The following is a 23,574-nucleotide window of genomic DNA, read 5'->3' on the forward strand; positions in this document are numbered from 1 at the left end:
AATTAATGTTTGTGCTGCATTAAGCAATCTTCCTTCCTATAGCTTTCTCCGCCTGTTCTAAGGCCAACTGCTAGAAAAAGATGCCTAAATTAATATTCTCTACTACCTCTTATTCTTTTCTCAACTCTGCAATCTGGCTGGTGGATTCATTACTGAATCGAAATTGCTTTCTGTACCAATGATTTCTTAAACGATGAGCTATTATCAGTGTAACCTTCAGTTAAGTCACAATCTCTGGTTGTCTGTTTGCTAAATTATTCCCCATTCCTTAAATGGGAAATAATAATAGCACCCACTCCCCAGGCTTGTTGTCACAATAAAATGAGATAGTATTTATAAAGCACTCAGCACAAAGTCTGACAAATAGTAGGCACTTAATAATTACTTGTTCTCCTCCTTCCCCTTTTAAAATTTGAATTTTTCTTAAGCCCCATCCTTCTCAACATCTCTATAACCTTTAACAATGCTGACCAAACTCTCCTGAATATTCTCTCCTCTAGATTTTTGTGACACCGTCTTTCTGAAAAATAGGTTAAAAATCATCTTACTGGTTATTTTTAATATTTATTTTAAAATATTTTCAGTTCTAACTTCTCTTCTGCCCACACCTCTTCACCAAAATTTAAAGAGAGTAACTTTTTAATTGGGTTTCTTGAATCCAGTCCCACATCCTCCCCTCCTTCGATCCATTCTTCAAATATCTTGACTTTATGTCACTCTCCAGTAGCAGAAATTTCAGTGGCTCTCAGGAACATCTAGGGTAAAATACAGACTTTTCTGTTTGTCAATTAAAACCCTTTAATCTAAACACCAGTCCTTCTAGATCTATTCCACACCAATCTTTCTTATATACTCTTCATTCCAGTCTAATTGACCTGCTTACTGTTTTCTACATATGCCATCTCAGCTCCCCTATTCATGCCTTTGCAGAGGCTGACGGGCTGTCCTTGAATCCTTGAAGTATGTAATGTTTTCCCTTTTTACCTCCTCTGGCTGGAATGCTTAGCTCAAGTGATATTTGTCACAAAAGGCCTTTTCTGATCTCCTCATTTCTCCATAATTTATTTCCATTTGCATAGGGTGTGTGTGTGTGTATGTGTGTGTGGTTTGATTTCAGTAAACTCCTTGAGTTCAGGAATCATTCCTTTTTTTTTGTCTCTGAATGTACCTGGCACAGGAGAGAATCATAATGTTTATAGAATTGAACTAAGTTAAAGCCCTTGTAAAGAAAAAGTGTGAACAAGGGATTATCAACCAATATTTGAGGTTGATTTAAAATTTAAGCCAAGTCCTCTACAAAGGAGGGACACAAGTTAGCTAGAAATGGAAATGGTAACAGATATCTAGTTGTGCCTAGTATCCAAAAAAAAAAAAAAAAGAAAAAAAGAAAGAAAGAAAATTAATTGACTGTTTTTTTACATTCTTTCTGTAATAGCATACTGCCACACATTTCCATTACCAATGCACAAGACTAGCTGTCTTGTCACAGAATTTTCTGCTACTGTAACCAGAGTAGCACATGTTATCACTGATAACAACATGGTGACTGACCCAAAACACAAATACCCAGTTAAGTCAAAATTCTAGAGGGGGGGAAAAAAAAAAAAAGAAAGAAAAAAAAGAAATACCTATATGCCGTCTTGTCATTTCCACTGTAGCATTTCGGTTAACATTGGAAAGTAAACCTAAGCAAAATCTCTCTGAATTTGATGGATCTGTAAATCCATCTACAGTCAGTGAAGGCTGTGATGCATGAAAGGTTTCTCCAACCCTCTGATTTAGCTCATAATATGCTATTGAACACCAAAATGCAGGCTCTGAATAAGTAACTGGCTGCAAATCTACAAAAAGAGAAAGAGAAAACTAATGAATTTTTAAGATAACAATGTGATACAATACACAACAAGCATAATTATCTTTACCAATGCAAACACACCAATACTAGTACTATGTGATGAACATCTACCTACAAAATGGTTTTATTTCCTATAAATCAAACCAGAATTTCATTTCATCCAATCATCCAATATTAAAACCCCATCTCTTCATTTTGGATCATTTTTCTACTGATAGTTTTAGCCAAAAACCACTTAAAATTTTTCACTTTTAAAACTGCTAAAATTTTAATATTTTCCACTCTAGGAATGTATCACTAACAAGTGCCAAAAAAAACCCCAAGGGAAATAACAGAAAAAAAACACTGGTTTTGAGACAAGATTTTGGTCACACCTTTGTCATTTAACTAGCTATATAAGCTTTGGGCAAGTTCACTTACTTGTGCACTTGTCCTCATATATAAGGTAAGACAACCACTAAAATCTATTCCAGCACTAAGATTCTGTGATTTCTGTAACTGGTGATCAAATAGTTAATTAACTAGACATGTATCCCAATTTCATATTTCTGAATTTTCACTTTAACTATTTGTACCTATATTATAGGTAAAAAAAGTAAAATTAGTGGAGATAACTTTGGGTGGAAAGGGTCGGAGAAGGCAAAGAGCAGAAAATCTCATAAAATCAGCTTAAAACTAGAATAAAAATTTTATATCAGTGACAGTTTAAAATAAATTTTTAAAACTTCTCAGCTCTCACATTCTTTCCTAATTTAACATTTAATTAACACTTACTAAGCTACTTAGTTAATCAAAACAGAAAAAGGTACACAAAATCTAGGGACAAAGACACAGGCAGGACTTGTAATTTCACTACTACAGAACTGCAACAAGAGGAAATTCCCTCTAGCAATGCAATTCAGCAACTCAAACATTTTAAGTATGCCAGTTTAAATGGAATCTGAAATCAAAAATTTTTGAAATGCTTCAAGAGGTATCTAGACTCACAAGAACAATTAATTCCTAGCTATGTATAAGTTTCAATTTCATATTATGAAGCTGACAAGAAACAGTAACTATATAAAAAAGACTCATAAAATCAGACTTAGAATTGAGAAGGACCTTAAAGAGTAACCTAATCCAGAACCCTCACTTTACAAATGAGGAAACTGGAGTCTGAGAGGATAAATGACTTGCTGAGGCAGCTAGGTAGCATAGTGAATAGAATAATGGTTCTGGAGTCAGAGACCTGAGTTCAAATTTGCCCTCAAGATAACCAACAAGATAACCCTGGACACTTCACCTGTCTGGTTTGGTTTCATCATCTGTAAAATAGGTATCATAGCACCAATCTTATAGAATCAAATAAGGAAACATTTATAAAGTGTTTTGTATAGTATTCTTTCCATTGTATCATGCTGTCTTACATGGAACCGTTATTAAAGCAGCATTTTTCTTCAAAAAGATTTTACTTGTATCCCTAAAAAGGCCTTTATATTTAAAACATGTATATAAAAACTAATTTTAGATAAAGCAAATTTTAAGTTCATGGACTATCTTAAAACCTAGCTGTACTTGACCTTTAAATTTTCCAAGAATAAGAAAATAGTGCCATTTTTTTTCCCATCCAATAAGAATTTAGAATTGTAGTAATACTTCAGATGTCTATATATCACAGAAATAATGAGCATTTCCCTCAAATCAACTTGAGCACTAGCACACATATGAAATAATCACACCTTAAAAGAGAGAGAAACTTTGGGTTACATAAATATATGACAACTGGAAATCTTTAAAAAACAAAACAAAACAAAAAAACTGATAAAGATTAGCAACTTACCCAAGCTATGATTAACTGGGGAAAGAGTACTAGGAGAAAGTTCTGCTGGAGATCCTAGAATAATAAGAGAACATTAGATAGTCCAGATTTACCCCTGTTGCCACTACTAATACCAAGAAAATGATTAAATGAGTTATAATCAATGTCAACAATTTGGAAAATCCATATAAAATTTCCCATGGGCTTAAATGCCACTTATTTTAAATAATGCAATTAGTTTTAAAGCTAATAATTATTATTCATCACTTCTTATACATTTATATGTTATACATTTTCTTTAAAGGAATGACAATCTCAAAGTTTTAACACACAAGACAAGATCAAAAAGACAGATGAGAACATATTCTGCATATTCAATTTTATATGAAGTACTTCTTCTTGTAGACAGATGTTTTTAGTGACAAGAACAAAAGAAAATCTCAAAAAGGAAAATTTAGACTGATCTTATATAATGGCTAGTTGATAATATAGGTAATTTTGAATTCCAGGCATAGAAAATTTATAAATAAGTCACCTACTGGGCCTATTATTGGAAACTTATAAGACTATAAATACCTTAGGAATGACTGTGTAAATAAAATTAACAAAATTTTTAGAGAAAACTATTGTATATCAGGTAAATATATAGTTTACTTTTCTTCAGTATTTCAAAACAATCTTGTCCTAATCAATGTGTCTTTTCTATCAAGCTAAATCAAAGTCCAAGCAAGCCACTTTATTTAGTGAATTTTGATCATGTTCTACCATATAATTCCCATAAAACATGTAACCTCAAATGTTGGAAGATCTTCAAGGAATATTCCCATTTATGCATACTAGTATAATAATCAAGCTGTATATCTGTTATTCATCTCTTATTATATGATCAATATACTTTTTTTTACAAATAACATCTTAATAGATTTCTCCTATCATACTTCTCACACAGAGGTCATCCATCAATGGAATACTTGCAATAAAGAAAGTTATTTATCCAATGTGTCAGACACAATATTACACACTAGGCCACAAAGATAAAAATGACAGTAGGAATATAGGAGGAAATAAGTAGACATCTAAGAATATATTAAAAATATATCAAATATGTACAAGAAAATATTTTGAGAGAAACTAGTAGCTAAGGGATGAGAAAATGCTTCATGTAGGAAGTAGCACTTAAACAGAACTTTGAAGGTAGGCAGGATCCTAAAAAGTGGATGTGGGAAGACAGGAGATTCTAAGAATGGGTTTAAAAAAAAAAAGAATTCTGGTTAAGAATGTTTGAAATGCATGTGAGACAATCAGTTTGAAATTCCAAAAAGCATATCTGATAAAGAACATTAGATTCAGGAGAGCACTTATAATTTAGATCTAGATCATCTGGGTAAAGAACATTTTAAACCAACATGACTACTGAGGTCACCAAAAGGGAAACATAGAGGAGCCCAGTATTGAGCCTTGGGGTACACCCACAGTTACAGGGCAGGCCTTAAATGATATTTCATTAAGGCTGAAAAAAAACAAATAGGTAGGAGAGCACAATATGAAAATTCAGAAAACAGAAAAATTGTCTAGGAAAGAGTTGGTCAAGTGTTAAATATTTAGAAAAGTTTAAAAAAGTTAACAGTAAAGAGACATTAGATTTGAAATTTAAGATAACATTGTAACTGGAAAAGGCAAATTTAATTAAATGATTAAAACCAGAGCCAAACTCCAAGTACCTAAGAAGTGGAAGAAAGAAAATAAAGGCAACTTGTTCTAAAGATTTGGATGTGAAAGGAGAGAGACAGAAGTGAGAGCTTGATAGTAGTATCAAAGTGGGGAGTGAAGGAGGGAGAGAAGAAGGAGAAAGGGAGGAAGAAAAGATCAGAGCTTGTCTACAGGCAGCAAAGGAATTGAAGATCAGTAACAGAAGGGATGAATGACAACAAAAGCTGTTGAAGGGTATAAGTTGAGAGTAAATCTTTGGTATGAGGCCAGAAGTTTGGGGGAAGGGTGTAGAGGGAGAGAGAAGAGGAAAGAGGAAAGGAAGAAAGGATTAAGGAGGGCAGTAGAGAGAGAGATCAATGGACTGAGATATAAAGAAGGGGAGGAAAAAAAAAATAGAGGAAAACTTATGTCTATACAGGAAGGGGGGATGGGAGTCTTGAAAAAATAAGCTGTACAGAGACAGAATCAGCCAAAGCAGAAAAAAAAGCACTGTATTCACAATGGAATCTAATTTAATGAGGAAAAAAAAGACCAGATATCATCTTTAATACTTATGTAATTGTTTACTTATCAATCTAAATTGCAGCTTTTTAAAACAATTCTGAAAAAGATAACTTCAGTTCTATTAGTATAGAAATAAAAATTTATGTAATGATGGCCCAGACTTTATCTTCCCCTCTCAGTTAACTATAAAATTTTATAATGGGTTTATCAGCATTAAGTAATTGTTAGTTTGTAAAAGCTTATTCTTTGCTAATAACTTTACTGAGTTTTGTTTTAAATCTGTGATTAAAGACAAATTTTACAGGTTAATGATAGAAGAATATCATTAGGACCACTGAAATCTGCCTTTAAACTCCATTTTGCCAGCAATGAGAACTTAGTCACAATTTCTTTTTCTTTTTCACCCACTCCTTGTCTCAGTAAATAGTGTACATTTACTGAAGAAAACAGAATAGTGAGATACAGCGACAATATAATGTATAAAGGGTCCTGTCATCTTGGAGATCAAAGTTCTGCTTTTTTTTTTTTTTAATTTATTTAGAATTTTTTTTTCCACAGTATATATGAATGAGTAATTTTTTAAAATAATATTATCCCTTGTATTCATTTTTCCAAATTATCTCCCCCTCCCTCCATTCCCTCCCCCCGATGACAGGCAATCCCATATATTTTTATATGTGTTACAATAAAACCTAGATACAATATATGTGTATTAATACCATTTTCTTGTTGCACATTAAGTATTAGATTCCGAAGGTATAAGTAACCTGGGTAGACAGACAGAGTAGTGCTAACAATTTACATTCACTTCCCAGTGTTCCTTCTCTGGGTGTAGTTATTTCTGTCCATCACTGATCAACTGGAAGTGAGTTGGATCTTCTTTATGTTGAAGATATCCACTTCCATTAGAATATATCTTCATACAGCATTGAAGTGTACAGCGATCTTCTTGTTCTATTCATTTCACTCAGCATCAGTTGATGTAAGTCTCTCCAAGCCTCTCTGTATTCCTCCTGCTGGTCATTTCTTACAGAGCAGTAGTATTCCATAACCTTTATATACCATAATTTACCCAACCATTCTCCAATTGATGGACATCCATTCAACTTCCAGTTTCTAGCTACAACAAAAAGAGCTGCCACAAACATTTTGGCACATACAGGTCCCTTTTCGCTCTTTAGTATTTCTTTGGGATATAAGCCCAATAGCAGCTATGCTGGGTCAAAGGGTATGTACAGTTTGATAACTTTTTGGGCATAGTTCCAAATTGCTCTCCAGAATGGCTGGATTCTTTCACAACTCCACCAACAATGTATCAGTGTCCCAGTTTTCCCACATCCCCTCCAACATTCATCATTATTTGTTCCTGTCATCTTAGCCAATCTGACAGGTGTATAGTGGTAGGAGATCAAAGTTCTACTAGAATTTATTAAAAGTTTTATTTTTATTTACTTTATCTCTAATAGATGTCAAAATTTTTTAAAATCTCATTTTAGTGCAAAGGTGAAACAATTTCCAAAAATGATAATTCTAAGTTAAATAGGTAATGTTTATTTTGTATTCATTTAATCTTACCCAAAGAGGCTATAAAAAGCAGAACCAGTCAAATGCAATGCTCTTTCTATACCATGTTGCCTCTCTTTCCAGAGATCATTACAGAAAGCTTGTGGCCTGGTTTAAAGAAAGCCAATTGATGATTTACTTTGGTCTGTAGAGACCCTGTTATGTGTGTGTGTCTCTCTCTGACTCTATAATCACCTATCTATATACACACATATGAAATTGGCTTTATTGTATATATTAGAAAAACAAAAAGGATAAAACCTGTCCAAACTACAATATGCAAGCTGGAGAGGCAGCCTGCTATGTTAATCCACATATATCAGAAATCTAAAGAGGTAGAAGGAACCTTTTGAGTTATCTTATCTTAATCTTAGATTCTGCTGAAGATTCATGATCTTAACCAAAGCCCATCTATTTTTTAAATTTATTTTATTTAATATTTTTAATTTTTTAAAAATTTGAATTCCAGCAAAGTAAAATGAATCCTTAGAGATTCTTTAAGGCTAATAAATGAAGATTATATAAGATTGAATGATAGATACAATCAGTGATAACCTTCTTCAAGAATCCTAAGTAGTATTAAATATGACATCAAGGAGACCTGGGAAATCTCTAAAAAATGTCAGTTAGGGCAGCAGCCCTAAGTTTACATTAAAAAAAAAAAAAAAAAAAAAAAAAAGACTTGTTATTAGGTACTTTTTGTTTGTAGATGACATAGTGGTGAATATGCATTGAGCCCCAGAACACTAGAGGACCTCTCTAACTCAGTGAGATTTATAGTCATTCAAAAAAGACTAATTTCATCAATCCAGAGGGGAAAAACCCCCAAAATAAATGAACTATACTGTAGTTCAGATTATGATATATGATTTGATGAAAAAGTCTGCTGAATAAATCTCTTAATACATGTGTTTTGAGCCAGGCATTAGACACAGAAATAAAATGAGATTGGGTCACATTTGGAAAAATATAATGTATTTTCAAAAATGCTCCAGGTGCTTAGTAATATAAAATACCTCACTTTTTTTTTTTAAACATTAATATTATTCCAGTGGTAGAAGGCTGATAAAGATTTGTGCTCTTATAAGGCCAGAAAGATCTAAATTCAAGTCCCACCACTAACATTTAACTTATCTTCCCAGTCATACACCAGTTAACATTTTATTCTAGACAACCTGCTATAATTATAAGCAGCACAGGAGGTACCCATCTGCATTTATACTTAGTGTTTTCTTACCTAGGAGTTCCCTACAATGATTAACTCACAGGTTTATTCTTTATCCCTCTATTAAAAAAAAAAAATGCTATATATCATTGCAAACTTTTGGAAAGACAAGATCTCAGGGGAAAAAAAAAATTACCAAAATGGAAAAAAAAAATAGTGGAAAGATGTATAATGGATAAGGCTGAAAGCTATTACCAAAAATGAATGCAAGTTGAGAAATATTAGAAAAGACATAATCAAAGATCCAAATAACTAGAAAAGGAAAGTCATATATTGCATGAGGATAGGATAATCAATGCCCAAGTACTGCATCTGAATTCACAAATTAAAATTATCATCCGAAAAGTTATAACTTGTTTAAGAAGGATTTATAGAAAGAAATGAACAAAGACTCTACAAGGTAAAACACTAGATTTGTTATGATCTTCCTTGATATACATCAATGAAATTGTAGAGTCAACAAAGCATTCTCTTGTCTATAAGGCTGCAAATTATGGAATGTCAACATCTCAAAAGGAAGAAGTAACTCAAAAATTAGTGGAATGCTATACAGTATATATAAATACACTACAGTATGTTATCAACTATGACTTGTGAGAAGTGGCATAAAACATTTTCAAAGAAAATGAAATAAGTCAATTTTGTGTCAAAGATTGAGAAACAGTGTAAGTGCTCCAATGAATATTAAAAAGCCGTGAGTGTTATGTGGAGACTTTCTCAGAGAGTTATAAAAAAGATCAAAAATCAAAAAAGATTAAAAAGCTTTAAAAAGTTACAATCTACATGACCGAACTTAGAGCGTGCATGATAAACATCTAAGTTTATCATGAATTATTTTAACCTTTAATTTTCTAGCAAAGTTTGGCAAGTTTTGCTTTCAGTGAAAACTATCATTTATTTAGGCTTTTGAAATATAAAATGAGTGCCAATAAGAAAAGGATGTTTATTACTTAGGAATATCTAAGGCTTTATCCATCAGTAATCACAGTAATCAAATTTTCAATTCTACTAAAAAGCACACATTAAAGAAGTATCATTGTATAGTACACATACACACATAACACTCACTCACTCAAAAACTTTGTAAAAAGCCAACTTTATGCTTTCTTTAAGACTGGTATACCTATTTTGGTCAGGCTGGTAGTACAAGAGCTAGTCACAGTCATAGTCCCACTCTGACTAGCATGAGAATTTTAGCCTGCTCTGTTACAGACTTGTACTGGGTTCATCCCTCTTTAGATAAACTAGTGGTTCTTGCTCCTAGGAGCTTGCCATATTCCCTATAAATGCCAACTTTAGTGCAAATATCCAATTGGCTTAGCCCAGTATAAATCAGAATTCCTGAAATCAAGAGATCTGCACAGCTTTCAGCCTCTTCATTAAAGAGATTATTCAGCAAAAGCTAACTTTATACCAGTTTTAGACTGTTTAAAGATATAGAAAAGATTAATTTTTTATATTTATAAATATTAACATTTTAAAATAAATATGTGAATGCACAATCTAAATCATCATAAAAAGCTGAAATTCCATATAAAGTTTATTTTAAGAAGTGACCTGCTAATATTATTAATTTCTCCAGAGTATTATTCCTATAAATTTTGGAAAAGTTTTGAAAGAAAAATTACTTTTAAATACCTGTGTCCATACTTTGGTTTAACTGTTGATCACTTGTTTCTCCATCTTCACTGATATATCCAGGGGGTGGTGTTTCTAAAAAAAAAAATTTTTTTTAACAAATCAGACAGATCATTTTCCCTATTAATTAATCCCTCAAACAGCAATTGAGACATGTATTCATATAAAAGGACAAAAATAGGTTCCTATCCAAATCATGTCAATGAAATATTCAATTTGTTTTTACTTACATATCTGAATAACTATTATGGGTATATTTTTCTGGATCAATAGCCAAAAGATAACTTCAAAGAAGTCCTAGAATTGACTATTTCAAGACATTGGCTTCTCCCAATGCTTTTCTTACTAACGGAAACTTGAGAGCTAACTTACTTTCTTACAAGGTGACTAAAAGAAAAATACAGGGAATCCAAACACAGAATTGATTTTTTAAAAATATCTGCTTTATTAAAAAGGGAATTAATCCTGTATATATTGAGTTTTTTTCACAAATGAACACAGGCATCATTAAAGAGATATGTTTTGAGTTCATTTTGAAAAGGCCATCTCTCTGATGGTCTTTCAAACTAATGGAAAACAGAGAAAAGCAGGTTTAGGGTTCAGATGAAGAATACTTCCTAACAATTCAAGTTATCCAAAACAGAAATGGACTGCTGGGTTTATTCCCTCTAACCAGAGACGTTTAAACAGTAGCTGGAATACCACCATTCCAGACACCAAACTTGCCTAACAGCAAGTAGGTAGAGCAGACTCCACCTTCCATTTTCACTTTCCTATTCCCTCAATTCTACTTTTTACAAATCTTTATTTCCTTCAACACTTAGTTCAACACCATCTTCTTCATTAAATCAGTTATGATTTCCCCAGCTCCTAGTGCTCTCAATCCCCAAATCAAAGATTGTACTTAATTTTGTATAGATTTATAAAAACACTTAAAATTATGTGCAAGGTGTCTGCCCTGATAGCTTCTTCACAGCAAAGGCATTAATTTTGTCTCAATTTTCATTGCCCAGCAATGACTTTAAAGGGAATTCTTTTTTCATATATTTGATTAAACTAAATGATCAATGAGATTTTGTGCGAAGTTCTTTAATGGTTTCTGAATATTTAGAACAGAATTAAATACACACAGAATACGTAAGACAAGCAAAATGACAGATTAGGTGAACTTTAATATCATTTTCTTTGTGATCAGGAGCCAAAATATTTTCCATGGGGGGGAAAAGAAACTAGTCAATACAGTACTAGCAATTTCAATTTTATGTGATAATCAACTTTAGGTAAACTCAAGTTTTTCAAGGGCACGAGAAAGCAGAGACATGAAAAAGCAATTTCCTAAAGACAACTAAATCCCAAATAACAAAGAAGGAAAAATTATTACTACTAAACAATAAAATGTTTGCTTTGAAATTTCTAATACTTAAATCTTGTACTTCTCTTTGGTAATAAACTTAAACCCTTTGATAAAACTGATATTAGTATCTAAATAAAAGTTCATCTTAAGACGATATGCAAACCAGAGAAGAGGACTGTGGGGATTGAGTATGAATCACAACACAGTATTTTCACGTTTTTTGATTGTTTGCTTCCTATCATTTTTTTTTCTTGTGCAGCATGATAATTGTGGAAGTAAGTATAGAAGAATTGCACATATTTAACATTAAAAAAAGATGATATACAAGTGTTTTGATACTCTAATTAGAAAAAGGTAAAAACCCTTCCATCAAAGTAGGAAATTCTAAAAACAAAGTTAAACTAGCAATATGTGTAAAATACTTTGCTTGACAAAAAGTTCATTTAAATAGTTAAGCTTTTAAAAATACCACATGTAAAGTTTTTATTATAAAATAAAATTCTTGATTGCTATAAGCTTTTCTATTTTCAATATTCCTTAAGTTTTTCTTCATCCTCATTGAAATCTCCAATACCTCCATGTCTCTCCTTGATCTCTCCCACATCATCATTTCTACTCTCAACTCACTCTCACTTCACATTCTGATTCCATGGATCACCAGTTCATCTATGCACACTCTTCTCTATATTTGAATCCAACATAGTACAATGGAAAAAGCACTGGATCGGGATCAGAAGACTATAGTACAAACAAATCCTGCTATTAACACTAACAACTGTGTGACTTTGACTAGATGACTCTAAGATTCTTTCCAGTTCTAAATCAATGATCTTCTTTCCCCCCATCATACAGCAGTTATACTTTGCCTATCTAAACCACCTACCACCACTAATCCCACTCATTAATACATTCCAGAAGTCTCCCCAACTATATGTGTTATGTGGGATCTACTATAAATTCTTTAATCTCACAAGGATCTTTTACTGCTTGCTACATGAATACTCCTTTCTCTATTGACACTATTATACTTTTTATAATAAGTTAATTCAAATGTTTGGGTTTTTTCACCCCCTTCTTCAAGCTTCTTATACAACTTTTCCTGGGAAAGAGCCCATATCTGAAAAGTTTGGGTAGTATTTGTGTTCTTTTATCCCTGTCTCATCTGGGAGTTTGCTCCATTGATCTTCCCATCTCTCCTCACAATCTTTTCACTATTCATCAGATATTTCTTTGGCATCTATAAGCATTTTCAGTCTCCCCATCATTAAGAAAAATAATGTGACCTCTCTTTCTTAACTAATTTCCTGGTCATCTAACTTACATTTCACCTCCTCACTTTCTAATAATTTCTAAATCCCATACAAACTGTTTTTTCCTTCCCCACTCTATTTGGAACCATCTAAGGTTCTGAGTAGTCTCTTATCTGGTACCTTTTAATTTTTATTCTATCTAACCTATCTGTATCTTTGACATTATTAACTCCCTATTGCAAAGATTTTTTTCTGCTGTTGGCTTATATGACACTGATGTTTTGTTTTTTCTCTTCCCTAGCAGACTTCTCCTCTAGATTATCATTCATTTCCCACCCACAAAGTGTGAATATCTTCTAATATTTTGTCATGAGTTTATTTTTCTTTCTACACTCTCTGTTATCTTTCATCAACTCTTATTGATTCAAATTATTTTTAAGTAGATTTCTCAAATATATATACACCAAACCTTATTTTTCTTCTGAATTCTACTTCTATGTGGCCAACTACTGACTGGCTACCTCCACAATTGAGATACCAGATAAGTTTAAATCTGACATGATTTAAACAGAACTAAGCTCTTTTAAACCGTTTTCTCCCACCAAACTTATGCTGACATCATTACCCTTCTGCCCATGTAAATTCTTAAGATTAGAGTCATTCTTAAATTGCCCTTCCCTTAGGTTTCCCAGGTATGCCAAATAATTATTCTCAAGACATTCATCTGGCCACATCACTTCCCTAAAATAAAATTCAGAGGCCCATTATTGTCTCTGGAACAAAATATAAACAAAATGTCCCAAGATCTAAAGTTTTCAATAATCTGATTCCTCATATTTTGTCAAAGTTATTTCATTCATTTTGCATTCTATTTTCTGATCAAACTAGTCTACTCTTTTCCAAACTGGAAATGCCATCTTCATATCTTCATTCCTCTAAAATTTGTCTCTTTGAAGCTCAGGGTTTAGTTCAAGTGGTACTTTGCACAAATCTTCCCTAAATGTTCCTTCTTTTCCTTGGTTGTCAGAAATCTCTCCCTCTTGACAATGCTGCATGTTAACTTATTTATCTGTGTATACATTACAGCATTTTGCAGAATGTAAGCTCCTTGAGTGAAAAGATGAATAAATTTTGTTTTCATATGCTACCTAACACACAAGTATTTAGTAAACACAAAGATCACAGTTAATGGGATGAAAACAAAAATCACAGAGAAGTTGTGCTAAACCTTAAATGAGATATATTAAACAATATTTTGTAAATTTTAAGGTAATTATACAAATAACATATTATAGAAAATGCTTCAGATCTAAATTCTCTACTAATAAAAAACAATGCAAACTATACTGGTGGCCAAGTCTAAATCCATGAAACAGAAGGGGTTACTCTGATTGATAGCTTATACTACTTATACTACTATACTACTTATACTCCTTTTGTATCCCCAGATTTAGCATAAGGCCTGTCACAAAGCAAGCACTTAACAAATGTTTAATGATTGATTAGGCATACCTCACCTTCAAAAATTTGATTGTATAAAAGTTAAGAGTCCCATACTTAATAAAATTGGGCAAGTGGGAGCTAATGACTCAATAAGGTCTCAACAAACACTAAAATAAAATTTAAAAATTTAAAATAGAGGAAAAGTTTTCACTGGAAAAATAATTGACTTGAACAGATCAAGGAGAGAGAATTTAAAAATTATTGAAATAACCCAAAGCCATGATAAAAAAAAAGAGCCTAAACATCATATTGCAAGAAATTATCGAGAAAAACCTGTCCTGATATCCTAGATTCAGATGGTAAAACAGAAATTGAAAGAATCCACCAATAATAACTTTTTTAAAAGAGATACCAAAACAATAACTACTAAGACTCTTACAGACAAATTCCAGCACTCACAGGTCAAGGAGAAAATACTGTAAGTAGCCAGAAACAAACAATTCAAATATTGTGGAGCCACAGCCAAGATACTAAGTCACAAAACTTAGTAGCTACTATACTAAAGGAATAGAAGACTTAGAAGATGATTCCAGAAGGCAAAAGAGTTAGGAATACAAGAATAATTCACTCAGCAAAATTGAATATAATCCTTCGGAGGGAAAATTAATATTTAGTAAAATAGATGATTTTTTAAAAATAGATAATTTTGAAACATTTCTGGTGAAAGACCAGAGCTAAATACAAAACCTGACATTGAAATACAGCACTCAAGAGAAGCATAAAAAATGTAAACAGGAAAGAGAAATAAGAAGAAATTCAATAAGTTTAAATTGTTTACATTACTACATGGAAATATGATGCTTCTAATTCCTAAAAACTTTATAATTATTAGAGCAGTTAGGAGGAATATACATAGAGGGCACAGGTATGAATTGACTATGATGGGATATCTAAAACAAAAATAAGGGATTAGAAAGAGGGATGCACTGGGAAAAGGAGGAAAAATTATCTTACATATGCATGGCATGAAAGAGCTGTTACATTGGAAAAGTTGGGGTGTGGGGCTAGCAGACAGTGTTTGAATCTTAATCACAGTGGAATTGATTCAAAAAAATAAAAAATATACTTCCTCAGTTGGGTATAAAAATCCATTTTACATTATAGGGAATTAAAGAGGGGAATGGGATAAGAAAAGAGATTGGGGGCTGACAGAAAGGAGGTTGGGTATCAGAAGCAAAACACTTCCAAGAAGGATCAGGGCACAAGGTGAGAGGACAATAAATGGAGGGGAAGGAAGAGAGGAACAGGAAGAAATAGGATAGAGGAAATACACAATACTTTCAACTGTGAAAAAACCTTTTACAGCAAGTAAGAAAGATTTCTCCAACAAAGGTCTCATTTCTAAAATAGATAAAGAATGAAGTCAAATTTTTAAGAATAAAGGGAATTCCCCAACTGATCAATGGCCAAAGAACATGCACAGGTAATTTTCAAAAGAAATCAAAGCTATCTATAATTACATTAAAAAAAATGCTCTGAGAATCTGTAATGATTAGAGAAATGCAAATTAAAACAGCTCTGTGGTACCAACTCACATTTATCAGAATGACTAATAACAAAAAAAGAAAATGTTAAATGTTTGAGCGGATATGGGAAAATTGGGATAGTACATTAATAACAACTCTTTCTGTAGTGAAAAACAAATGGAAAGTGAGAGGGTATCCATGAACTGGGAATAGATGAATAAGTTGTAGTACATAATTGTGAGGGAATAGTATTGTGTTATAAGAAATGAAGAGCAGGATGATTTTGGAAAAAATCTGGACTTGCATGAACATGCATGAACTTGCATGAACATGAACTTGCATGATACAAAGTGAAATGAGCAGAACCAGAACAGTGTACTACAGTAACAGCAGAATTGTGTAATGATCAACTGTGAATGATGAAGCTATTCTCAGTAACCCAATGAACCAAGAAATTCCAAAAAACTCAAGATAAAAAATGCTATCCATCTCCAGAGAAAAAACTGATGGTGTCTGAATTGAAGAATAGTTTAACTTTTTTCTTTTTTTCAGGGTGAGAGTTTCCGTGTTTTCTTTCAAAACATAACCAATAGGGACATTTGTTTTGTATGACTGCATATAAATTTGCTTTCCTTTTGGATGAGAGGGGGATAAAGGAGGAAGAGAATTCAAAATTCACATTTTTTAATATTAAAACTTATTTTTACATATGATAGGAAAAAATATTTTTTTAAAAGTTGACTTATAACTCCTTACTTTCTCCTAGCTTAATTGCATTAATATAATCTGTCCATGGGGTTCATAAGAAAGGAAAGTCTCAAAAACCGATCTTTAAACACCTTTAAAAACTGATAATTTACTAACACCACTTTGCTAAATACCTTATTTACAAGAGAATTGAATTTGGAACCCTTAGGGTTTTACTTGGGTATCAGGTTCCATAACGAGAAAAAGTAAGCAGAACAGAGACATATTAGGTAGGAAAGAGAAAATCTGAGTTTTCTGCTTTGTTAATATTTTGAATGTTGATGTCATTCTCTTGACTTTCTGAGGCTAAACAAAGATGGAGAGAATAAGGAACTAAAGTGCTCAAATGCTATAAAGGAAACATACAAGAACCCATAATTCAACAAAAAGAATTAGAATGGAGTTCATTTAATTTACCCCCCTCATTTTACAAATAATAGAAAAGAGACTTGAGAAGTGAAGTATTTATCCAAGAAGACAAATTAATTTCAAGAACCTAGGTCTCCTGATTCTTTATTCCAAAATAACACTTGCCCAAAGTCTTATTTTCTTTTTTATTTATTTATTTTTTCTTAAGGCTGGGGTTAAGTGACTTGTCCAGGGTCACACAGCTAGGAAGTGTTAAGTGTCTGAGACCAGATTTGAGCTCGGGTCCTCCTGAATTCAAGGCTGATGCTCTATCCACTGCGCCACCTAGCTGCCTCCCCAAAGTCTTATTTTCAATCCAGTAATGTTCAACATGTTGACTGAAAGCAGTTGTATTCAAGTTCTAGCTATGCCTTTCACTAGCTGCGTGACCATGATTAAGTTAGAATTTTCCCCACTAACATAAGAACTTATACTTTCCTTTAAAAAGAAATACTCTGCTAGTACAGATTTACAACTATCTATAACTTAAGTCTAAGAAAGTTGTCTATGAGGTTAAAAGATTTGCCCAGGGTCATACAATTAGTATCTATTAGAGGTAGAACTTGACCCTAAGGCCATTCAGATTCGAAATTTTGTCTTCTATCAATTAGGTCACATAGGAAATTTTTTTAAAGTGTCATGCAAAGCTTAAAGTATTATATATATGTTATCATTGCCCTTATACCATTTATTCACTTTACTAGTAGCACTGAGAGCTTGAAAACAAAGACAGACTAAGATGTTTTCCTTTTGCTTCTTAAGCAACGGGGGGGAAAAAAACAAAGCTAAAATTTTCCTTTATTTTTAAAAAAACTTATGCCAAGCTAAGACATCAGAAATATCATATCAATATTACTACAGAACCAGTTAAATCTGTAACTAGGTAATAGACGAGTGTGTATGTATAAATCTAAACACACATAAAACTTCATGATTAAGAATTAAACATCACTTCATAAACAAAAGCTTCAGGGGAACTAAAAAAAAAAAACAAACCCAAATCAATAAATACCTGGTATGTAATTACTCTGGGGCTCAATTCCTGCTGGGAAATTAGTGTTTTCTGGAATGGAATGAGTATAGTCATCCAGGGGGGGTAGTTCTGTTAGAATCTCAGTATGCCGTGGCACTAATACAGGAGGCAAAACTGAAAAATTTCAAGAAATTCACATTGTTACATTTAAAATATCAATAATAAAGTATGAAAAAAATCAAGTGTCATTTTATTAATACTAAATAGGCCAATTTAAACTTATAAAATATGACATTTAACATATGAAGATGTGTAGCACTGCAGAGTAAAGATACTGCCAACTACTTTAATACTAGGTAAAGTAATTCATAATTCAAAATTTGTATACAAAATGTAACATTAATTGGTTTTCTAAAGTTCTTTACTAGTATTTGGATACTATATATTTTTTGGATATTATAAATCCTCTAAGGCAGAAGTAAACCAGCTCAATTAAAATAAAAGTCCAAATGTATTTTATAGTAATATGTATATATGTATTTTCAGTGTTATTCCAAGAGATTTTTTTCTTTACATGCTGCAAGGTTTTTCTTAGAAGTATAGGCTATGTATTTTTCTTCTACAAATTCTAAATGTTTTAAATTACCATATTCAAGCTATGATGAAACAAAATTGAATATCAAGAGTTAAGTATCTTTATTTATATTCATGTCAGAATTTAGTTCAGTATGCAGTCTCCTTTTAACATTAAAATTAGTCCAAATAATGAGTGCATAAATATATTTTGACTTACGATTTTATATTTTTAATTCTAATACAAAAACAATAAAAAAGCAACTAGTAATCTTCCTACCTGGAGTCTCCACTCTCTGGTAATGGTATGGATTTACACAAACTTCATCCTTTTTAAGATTAAAAGCATATTCACAGTTTTCAATTGCTTTAAGTTCATGGTGACTGTGAAGATCTGGCCAGCGCCACAAGCGGCAATAAATGACATGCGGCAATCCTTTTCGATGAGATACCTGTAGACGACCATCAAGGGACCTGTGGAGAGGGAAAGGGGAAATCATAGAAGGGAGGGAGAAAAGGAGGAAATTAAAAAAAAACAAACAAACAAAAAAACTCAGTGTAGGCTATATTAGTATAATATGAAAAAGAATGACAAATAGTTCAATTCCACTAAATAGTACAGCACAAATATTGAAAGATGTGTCCTATTTAATCAACTAGTTAAAAACAATTAAGTTAGTAGAAATAGATGTGTCTTATAGAATGACACAGCTGTTAATCTTTAGACAAAATATGACGTTTCATTGAATAGCATTATACATATCTGTACTTGACACTCATCCTCAATTTCTGCCTTCAGAAGGTTATGCTGCTATCATGAATGATTTTGTTTAAGGACATTTAGGAAATATTACTGCTATTAGTCAACAAACCTGACAGCAATCCAATCTGCATGTGCTGCAGGTGGTAAAAAACAAAAACAAAAACAAAAACAAAAAACGAGAATCAACACAAAAATGAACTGTGAAGGCACGTTTTTACAGAGTGTGAGTTTGTTAAATATCTACATTAATGTGAATGCAGCCTAAACTAATGTAAATTAACAGTTGTGATTCTTTTGAAAATTAACATATACTGCATAATTTCACACATAAATGCAGATGATGGTAGTGATGAGATGAAAAAAGACAAACATCAATGTGCTGAAAAAGCTGATACGGTGATGAAAAGAAGGTAAAAATAAAAATTAGTTCCCCCAGAATTAACTGTAGTATAAGGGGTTTTATAAATTATTTTACCCGCTATTAGTATAAGAAATAATACTAAATTAAATTTAGAAAAACTGGACAATTACCAGTTGTTTTTGTTTGTTTTAAATGCTTTATAAGGATCAGGCCTATTGTAGAATATTAGAGAAATAACCTAACCTCAAACTGAAGAGTGTGCATTTATCAAATTTCCCATTCCTTTTAAAAAGTATTTCAGAACTAGAATTTCATTGGTCAAAACATCAGCTGAAACATTTAATATTCTTTAATTACAGGCAAGCAACTGTTTTAAATGCTATGCCATATAACTGACATAAAAGGAAACATCCTAATAAAATTATGCAAAGCATCCCACTTGGATAGACTCTCCAAAAACCCACCCCCACCCACAAGATCTCTTTGATTCGACAGAGGGCAGAATATTCACCTGGTTTGTTCAGAGAAGCTGTAAAGGCCTGTTGTATCCCACTGATCTATCGTATTTGGTGTACTCAGTCCCCAAATTTCAGAGCAAGTGCTGTGCATAAATTGAAAAACAAAAAATTGATGTGAACATGGAAGCATGGTTATTCAAAATACCATGATGTAAAACATGAAAAAATGTACAGAATGCTCCCTTCACAGAGAAAATATACAGTGTTTTGCTATATTTATTGATATTAATGCTACTTTAGTATATTTTCTGCATGAAGGCAGCCAATAAAATGGAACATGTGACTCAAGGTAAATTATGATTATGTTTTAAAATGTGAATACCAAAGTTAATCTCAAGGTTAATGCCATAATGTCCATTAGAAAAGGAAAATATTTCCATCTATGGAATAATAGCTCTGTTAACAAACCTAATATAAGAACTTCACTTTATTAATATACTGTTAATAAGAACTTTTCTTATTTCCAAGCAGATGTCAACTTTTTTTTAAATTAGTGAAATCTAAAAAGCTTAGATTTCTGCAGTGAAGGATTTTAATGTACTCTAATGTAAGTGATACTCATTTTCCAGAAGTATGCTGCTGCCATTCACTAGAATCAAACAGAAAGCAACATTTCAAAACATTCCAATGAAGAAGTCTATCTTGAAAGTTTAAATGAACACTTTATACCAAATATATTTTTTAATCACCTAGCTTGTTAATCGCCAAGAACCTAAAAACCAAATACCAGTAAGACCTGAAAATTTTTTCATAAATATACTTAAGGACATCACAGAGAATAATTTTCATAACTGAGGCTATTTCTAAATTAAGACTTTCTACAGTTTCAAGCTCACTTCTCAAAATGGAAACAACCTACCAAAACTGTAACTCAGAAAATTACCATATTATTAAAAAAAACAAGTAACAAAAACCAATTTTTAAATAATAGGAATGGGTGGAATCAAATAAGAGATATAATGAAATGTATCAAGCAATTAAGGGAAATCTTATTGCCAATTGTGAGCTAATAAAAAGGAAGAGAGAGGAATGAAGAAAAATGGCTAGTTAAAATCCTAGAGGTTCAACTAATTGGGTTATTATTTGATACTTCATTTTCAAAAAAAAAAACTACACAAGGGTATCCTAAGCCTGCCATGACATTCTTGACAGTCTGAATTCTTTCTTCTGACCCTGTGTCAAAATTAATACATGAACTCTTTCATTAAACATTGTTTAAAACCCAATTATTCTTCTTCATCAAGAATCCAGTTTATTCAATGAGAAATGCTGTTAATCAAATGCTGTTTGTCAACTCACACCCTGGTAAATGCCAACTGTTATTCCCTAATGTCTAAAGCATATGTACTTTTACTCTTTCCCAGTCTCTTGCAACAACTATAATAGCAATGGATAAGTACGTCTGCTTCCCATAGCAGAAATTCTCCAGGGATGGTGACCTCACTCAAAAATGACGATTTGTTGTTCCAGAGAATCTAAAATCATCTTTGAGAAACCTCATGGTATAATGGCACGAGCATTATACCTCAAGTCAGCAAAAACACAAGTTCAAATTCCAGCTGTGATAATTAACAGTGTGGACCACAGGCAAGTCACAATCCCACTAAAACATTTTCCTCACACAAAAAATAGAGACCACAGTATGTGTCTTGCTTCACGCTATTACGAAGACAAAACATAATTATATTAAAGCATGTTGCAAACCTTAAAGCATTATATAAAGATTATCTATTACTATCGTGTTTAGTAAATTGGGAACATATGGAATGTCTTACAAATATGGACTTCAAAGAACATTAACACTTTATATTAAAAGTTCCCAATTATTATTCCAAATATATAGGTCTGAGGATGTGAGTTCCTTGCTTAATAAGATCTAGGGGCTCCTTGTTCTCTATTGAATCAAATACAAACTCCTGTTTGGCATTTAATCCCCTTATGACCTATCTCCAGATTACTTTTATATGTTCACCAAAACTGGCTTCCTAGTTATTCCTCTTACACAGGAAATTCCATCTCTGTCTCCATGCCCTTGCATAAACTGTCCCCCATATGTGGAATGTACTCCCTTATTCCTCATACATAAAATTCCATCTCTGGTATCCATGCTTTTGCAAATACTGGCCTGCATATGTGGAATATATGCCTTCCTCATGTCTGCTTCTTAGAATTTCTAGTTTCCTCCACAGCTCTCACAGTACCTCAAACACAATCACTTTCCTCAGTCCTCCAGATGTTAATGTTTGCTCTACCTTTACCTTTTATTTATTTGTATATGCTTCTGTACATAGGTTGTTTAACTCTGATATATTGTAAATTCCCTAAGGCAGGGACTATTTTGTCCAATGAAATAATTAACAAGCATTTAATTAGGCATTAAGTGCCAGATAGGCACAAATAAAACAAAAATAAATAAATAAATAAATAACATACACACACACACACACACACACACACACAAAGAATACAAAGAAAATAAAATTTCTTTGCATTAGCCGGCATCTCATAAGAACTTAATAAAATGCTTGGTGATTGATATCTTATCAAAGAAACTCCTACTATGTGCCAGATTTTGTACTGTAAGGATAATAAAAAAAGGAATGATTCTAGAAAGATGGTGGAGTAGATTGCAAATTTCAAGCTATTTGGAATTCTCCCACAAACAGAACAAATTTGCACCTCAGCGTGAACAGGAGCAAGCTGGATTTGGTTGGAGCTTAGCAGGAACCACAGAAACTTTCACCTCCTGGATTGTTTGTGGAATCCAGGTTTGAGTCCAGGAAAACTGTGTGAACCTCAGTTAATTAGAAACACCAGGCCCAGCTTTGCTGCAGAGTTGGGTACTGAGTGAGAAGAAACCAGCACAGCCAGTGAGTGTAGTAGCAATGGAATAGGGACACTGCTGGCTACCGGCATGTGCAGAAGGAATAAGCTATTGGTTTGAGGTGAGTTGAAGTGAAGGAAGAGGTACTTCCCCTCTCACAGCACAATTAGAGGTGTTTACACTAATACTTCTATTTATAAAAAAAAAAGAAACAAACAAAAACGAATTGGCAAAGAAGAATCCAATCACTGAAACTTACTATGGGAATAGAGAAGACTGGATTTCATCTTCATTGAATATTGAAGTAAAAGAAAGCTTCGACCCCAAAGAATAATAGTAGCCCAAAGAGAACTCAAACAAGAATCTAAAAATCAAATGAGAGACATTGAAGAAAAACAGGAAAAAAAAAACAATCCAAAAAACCCAAGATGATTATGAAAAGTTAGCCAATCAGAAAAAGAGATGCAGAAAAAGACGAAAATAACTTTCAAAATTAGAATTGGGTAAGGGGAAGTCAGTGAATCTATAAGAGACTAAGAAA

The 23,574-nt window shown here is 32.5% G+C and overlaps 1 protein-coding gene across 5 annotated transcripts in view; it reads right to left on the bottom strand.

The window, feature by feature from the left end:
• Positions 1-23,574, bottom strand: part of SMAD2 (SMAD family member 2) — a 98,051-nt gene that overhangs the window by 11,068 nt on the left and 63,409 nt on the right. For 3 of the 5 annotated variants that reach the window (XM_074279324.1, XM_074279325.1, XM_074279328.1), the window contains exons 3-8: positions 20,203-20,292; positions 18,848-19,041; positions 18,034-18,168; positions 10,294-10,368; positions 3,675-3,728; positions 1,629-1,841 (exon numbers count right to left, since the gene is read on the bottom strand). In XM_074279324.1, the coding sequence (XP_074135425.1) occupies positions 1,629-1,841; positions 3,675-3,728; positions 10,294-10,368; positions 18,034-18,168; positions 18,848-19,041; positions 20,203-20,292 (761 nt within the window). The remainder of the gene's footprint in view (positions 1-1,628; positions 1,842-3,674; positions 3,729-10,293; positions 10,369-18,033; positions 18,169-18,847; positions 19,042-20,202; positions 20,293-23,574) is intronic. The other 2 variants (XM_074279326.1, XM_074279327.1) reach the window with 1 other exon arrangement.

This window comes from Sminthopsis crassicaudata, chromosome 1 (assembly GCF_048593235.1).
Source record: "Sminthopsis crassicaudata isolate SCR6 chromosome 1, ASM4859323v1, whole genome shotgun sequence".
NCBI lineage: Eukaryota > Metazoa > Chordata > Mammalia > Dasyuromorphia > Dasyuridae > Sminthopsis > Sminthopsis crassicaudata.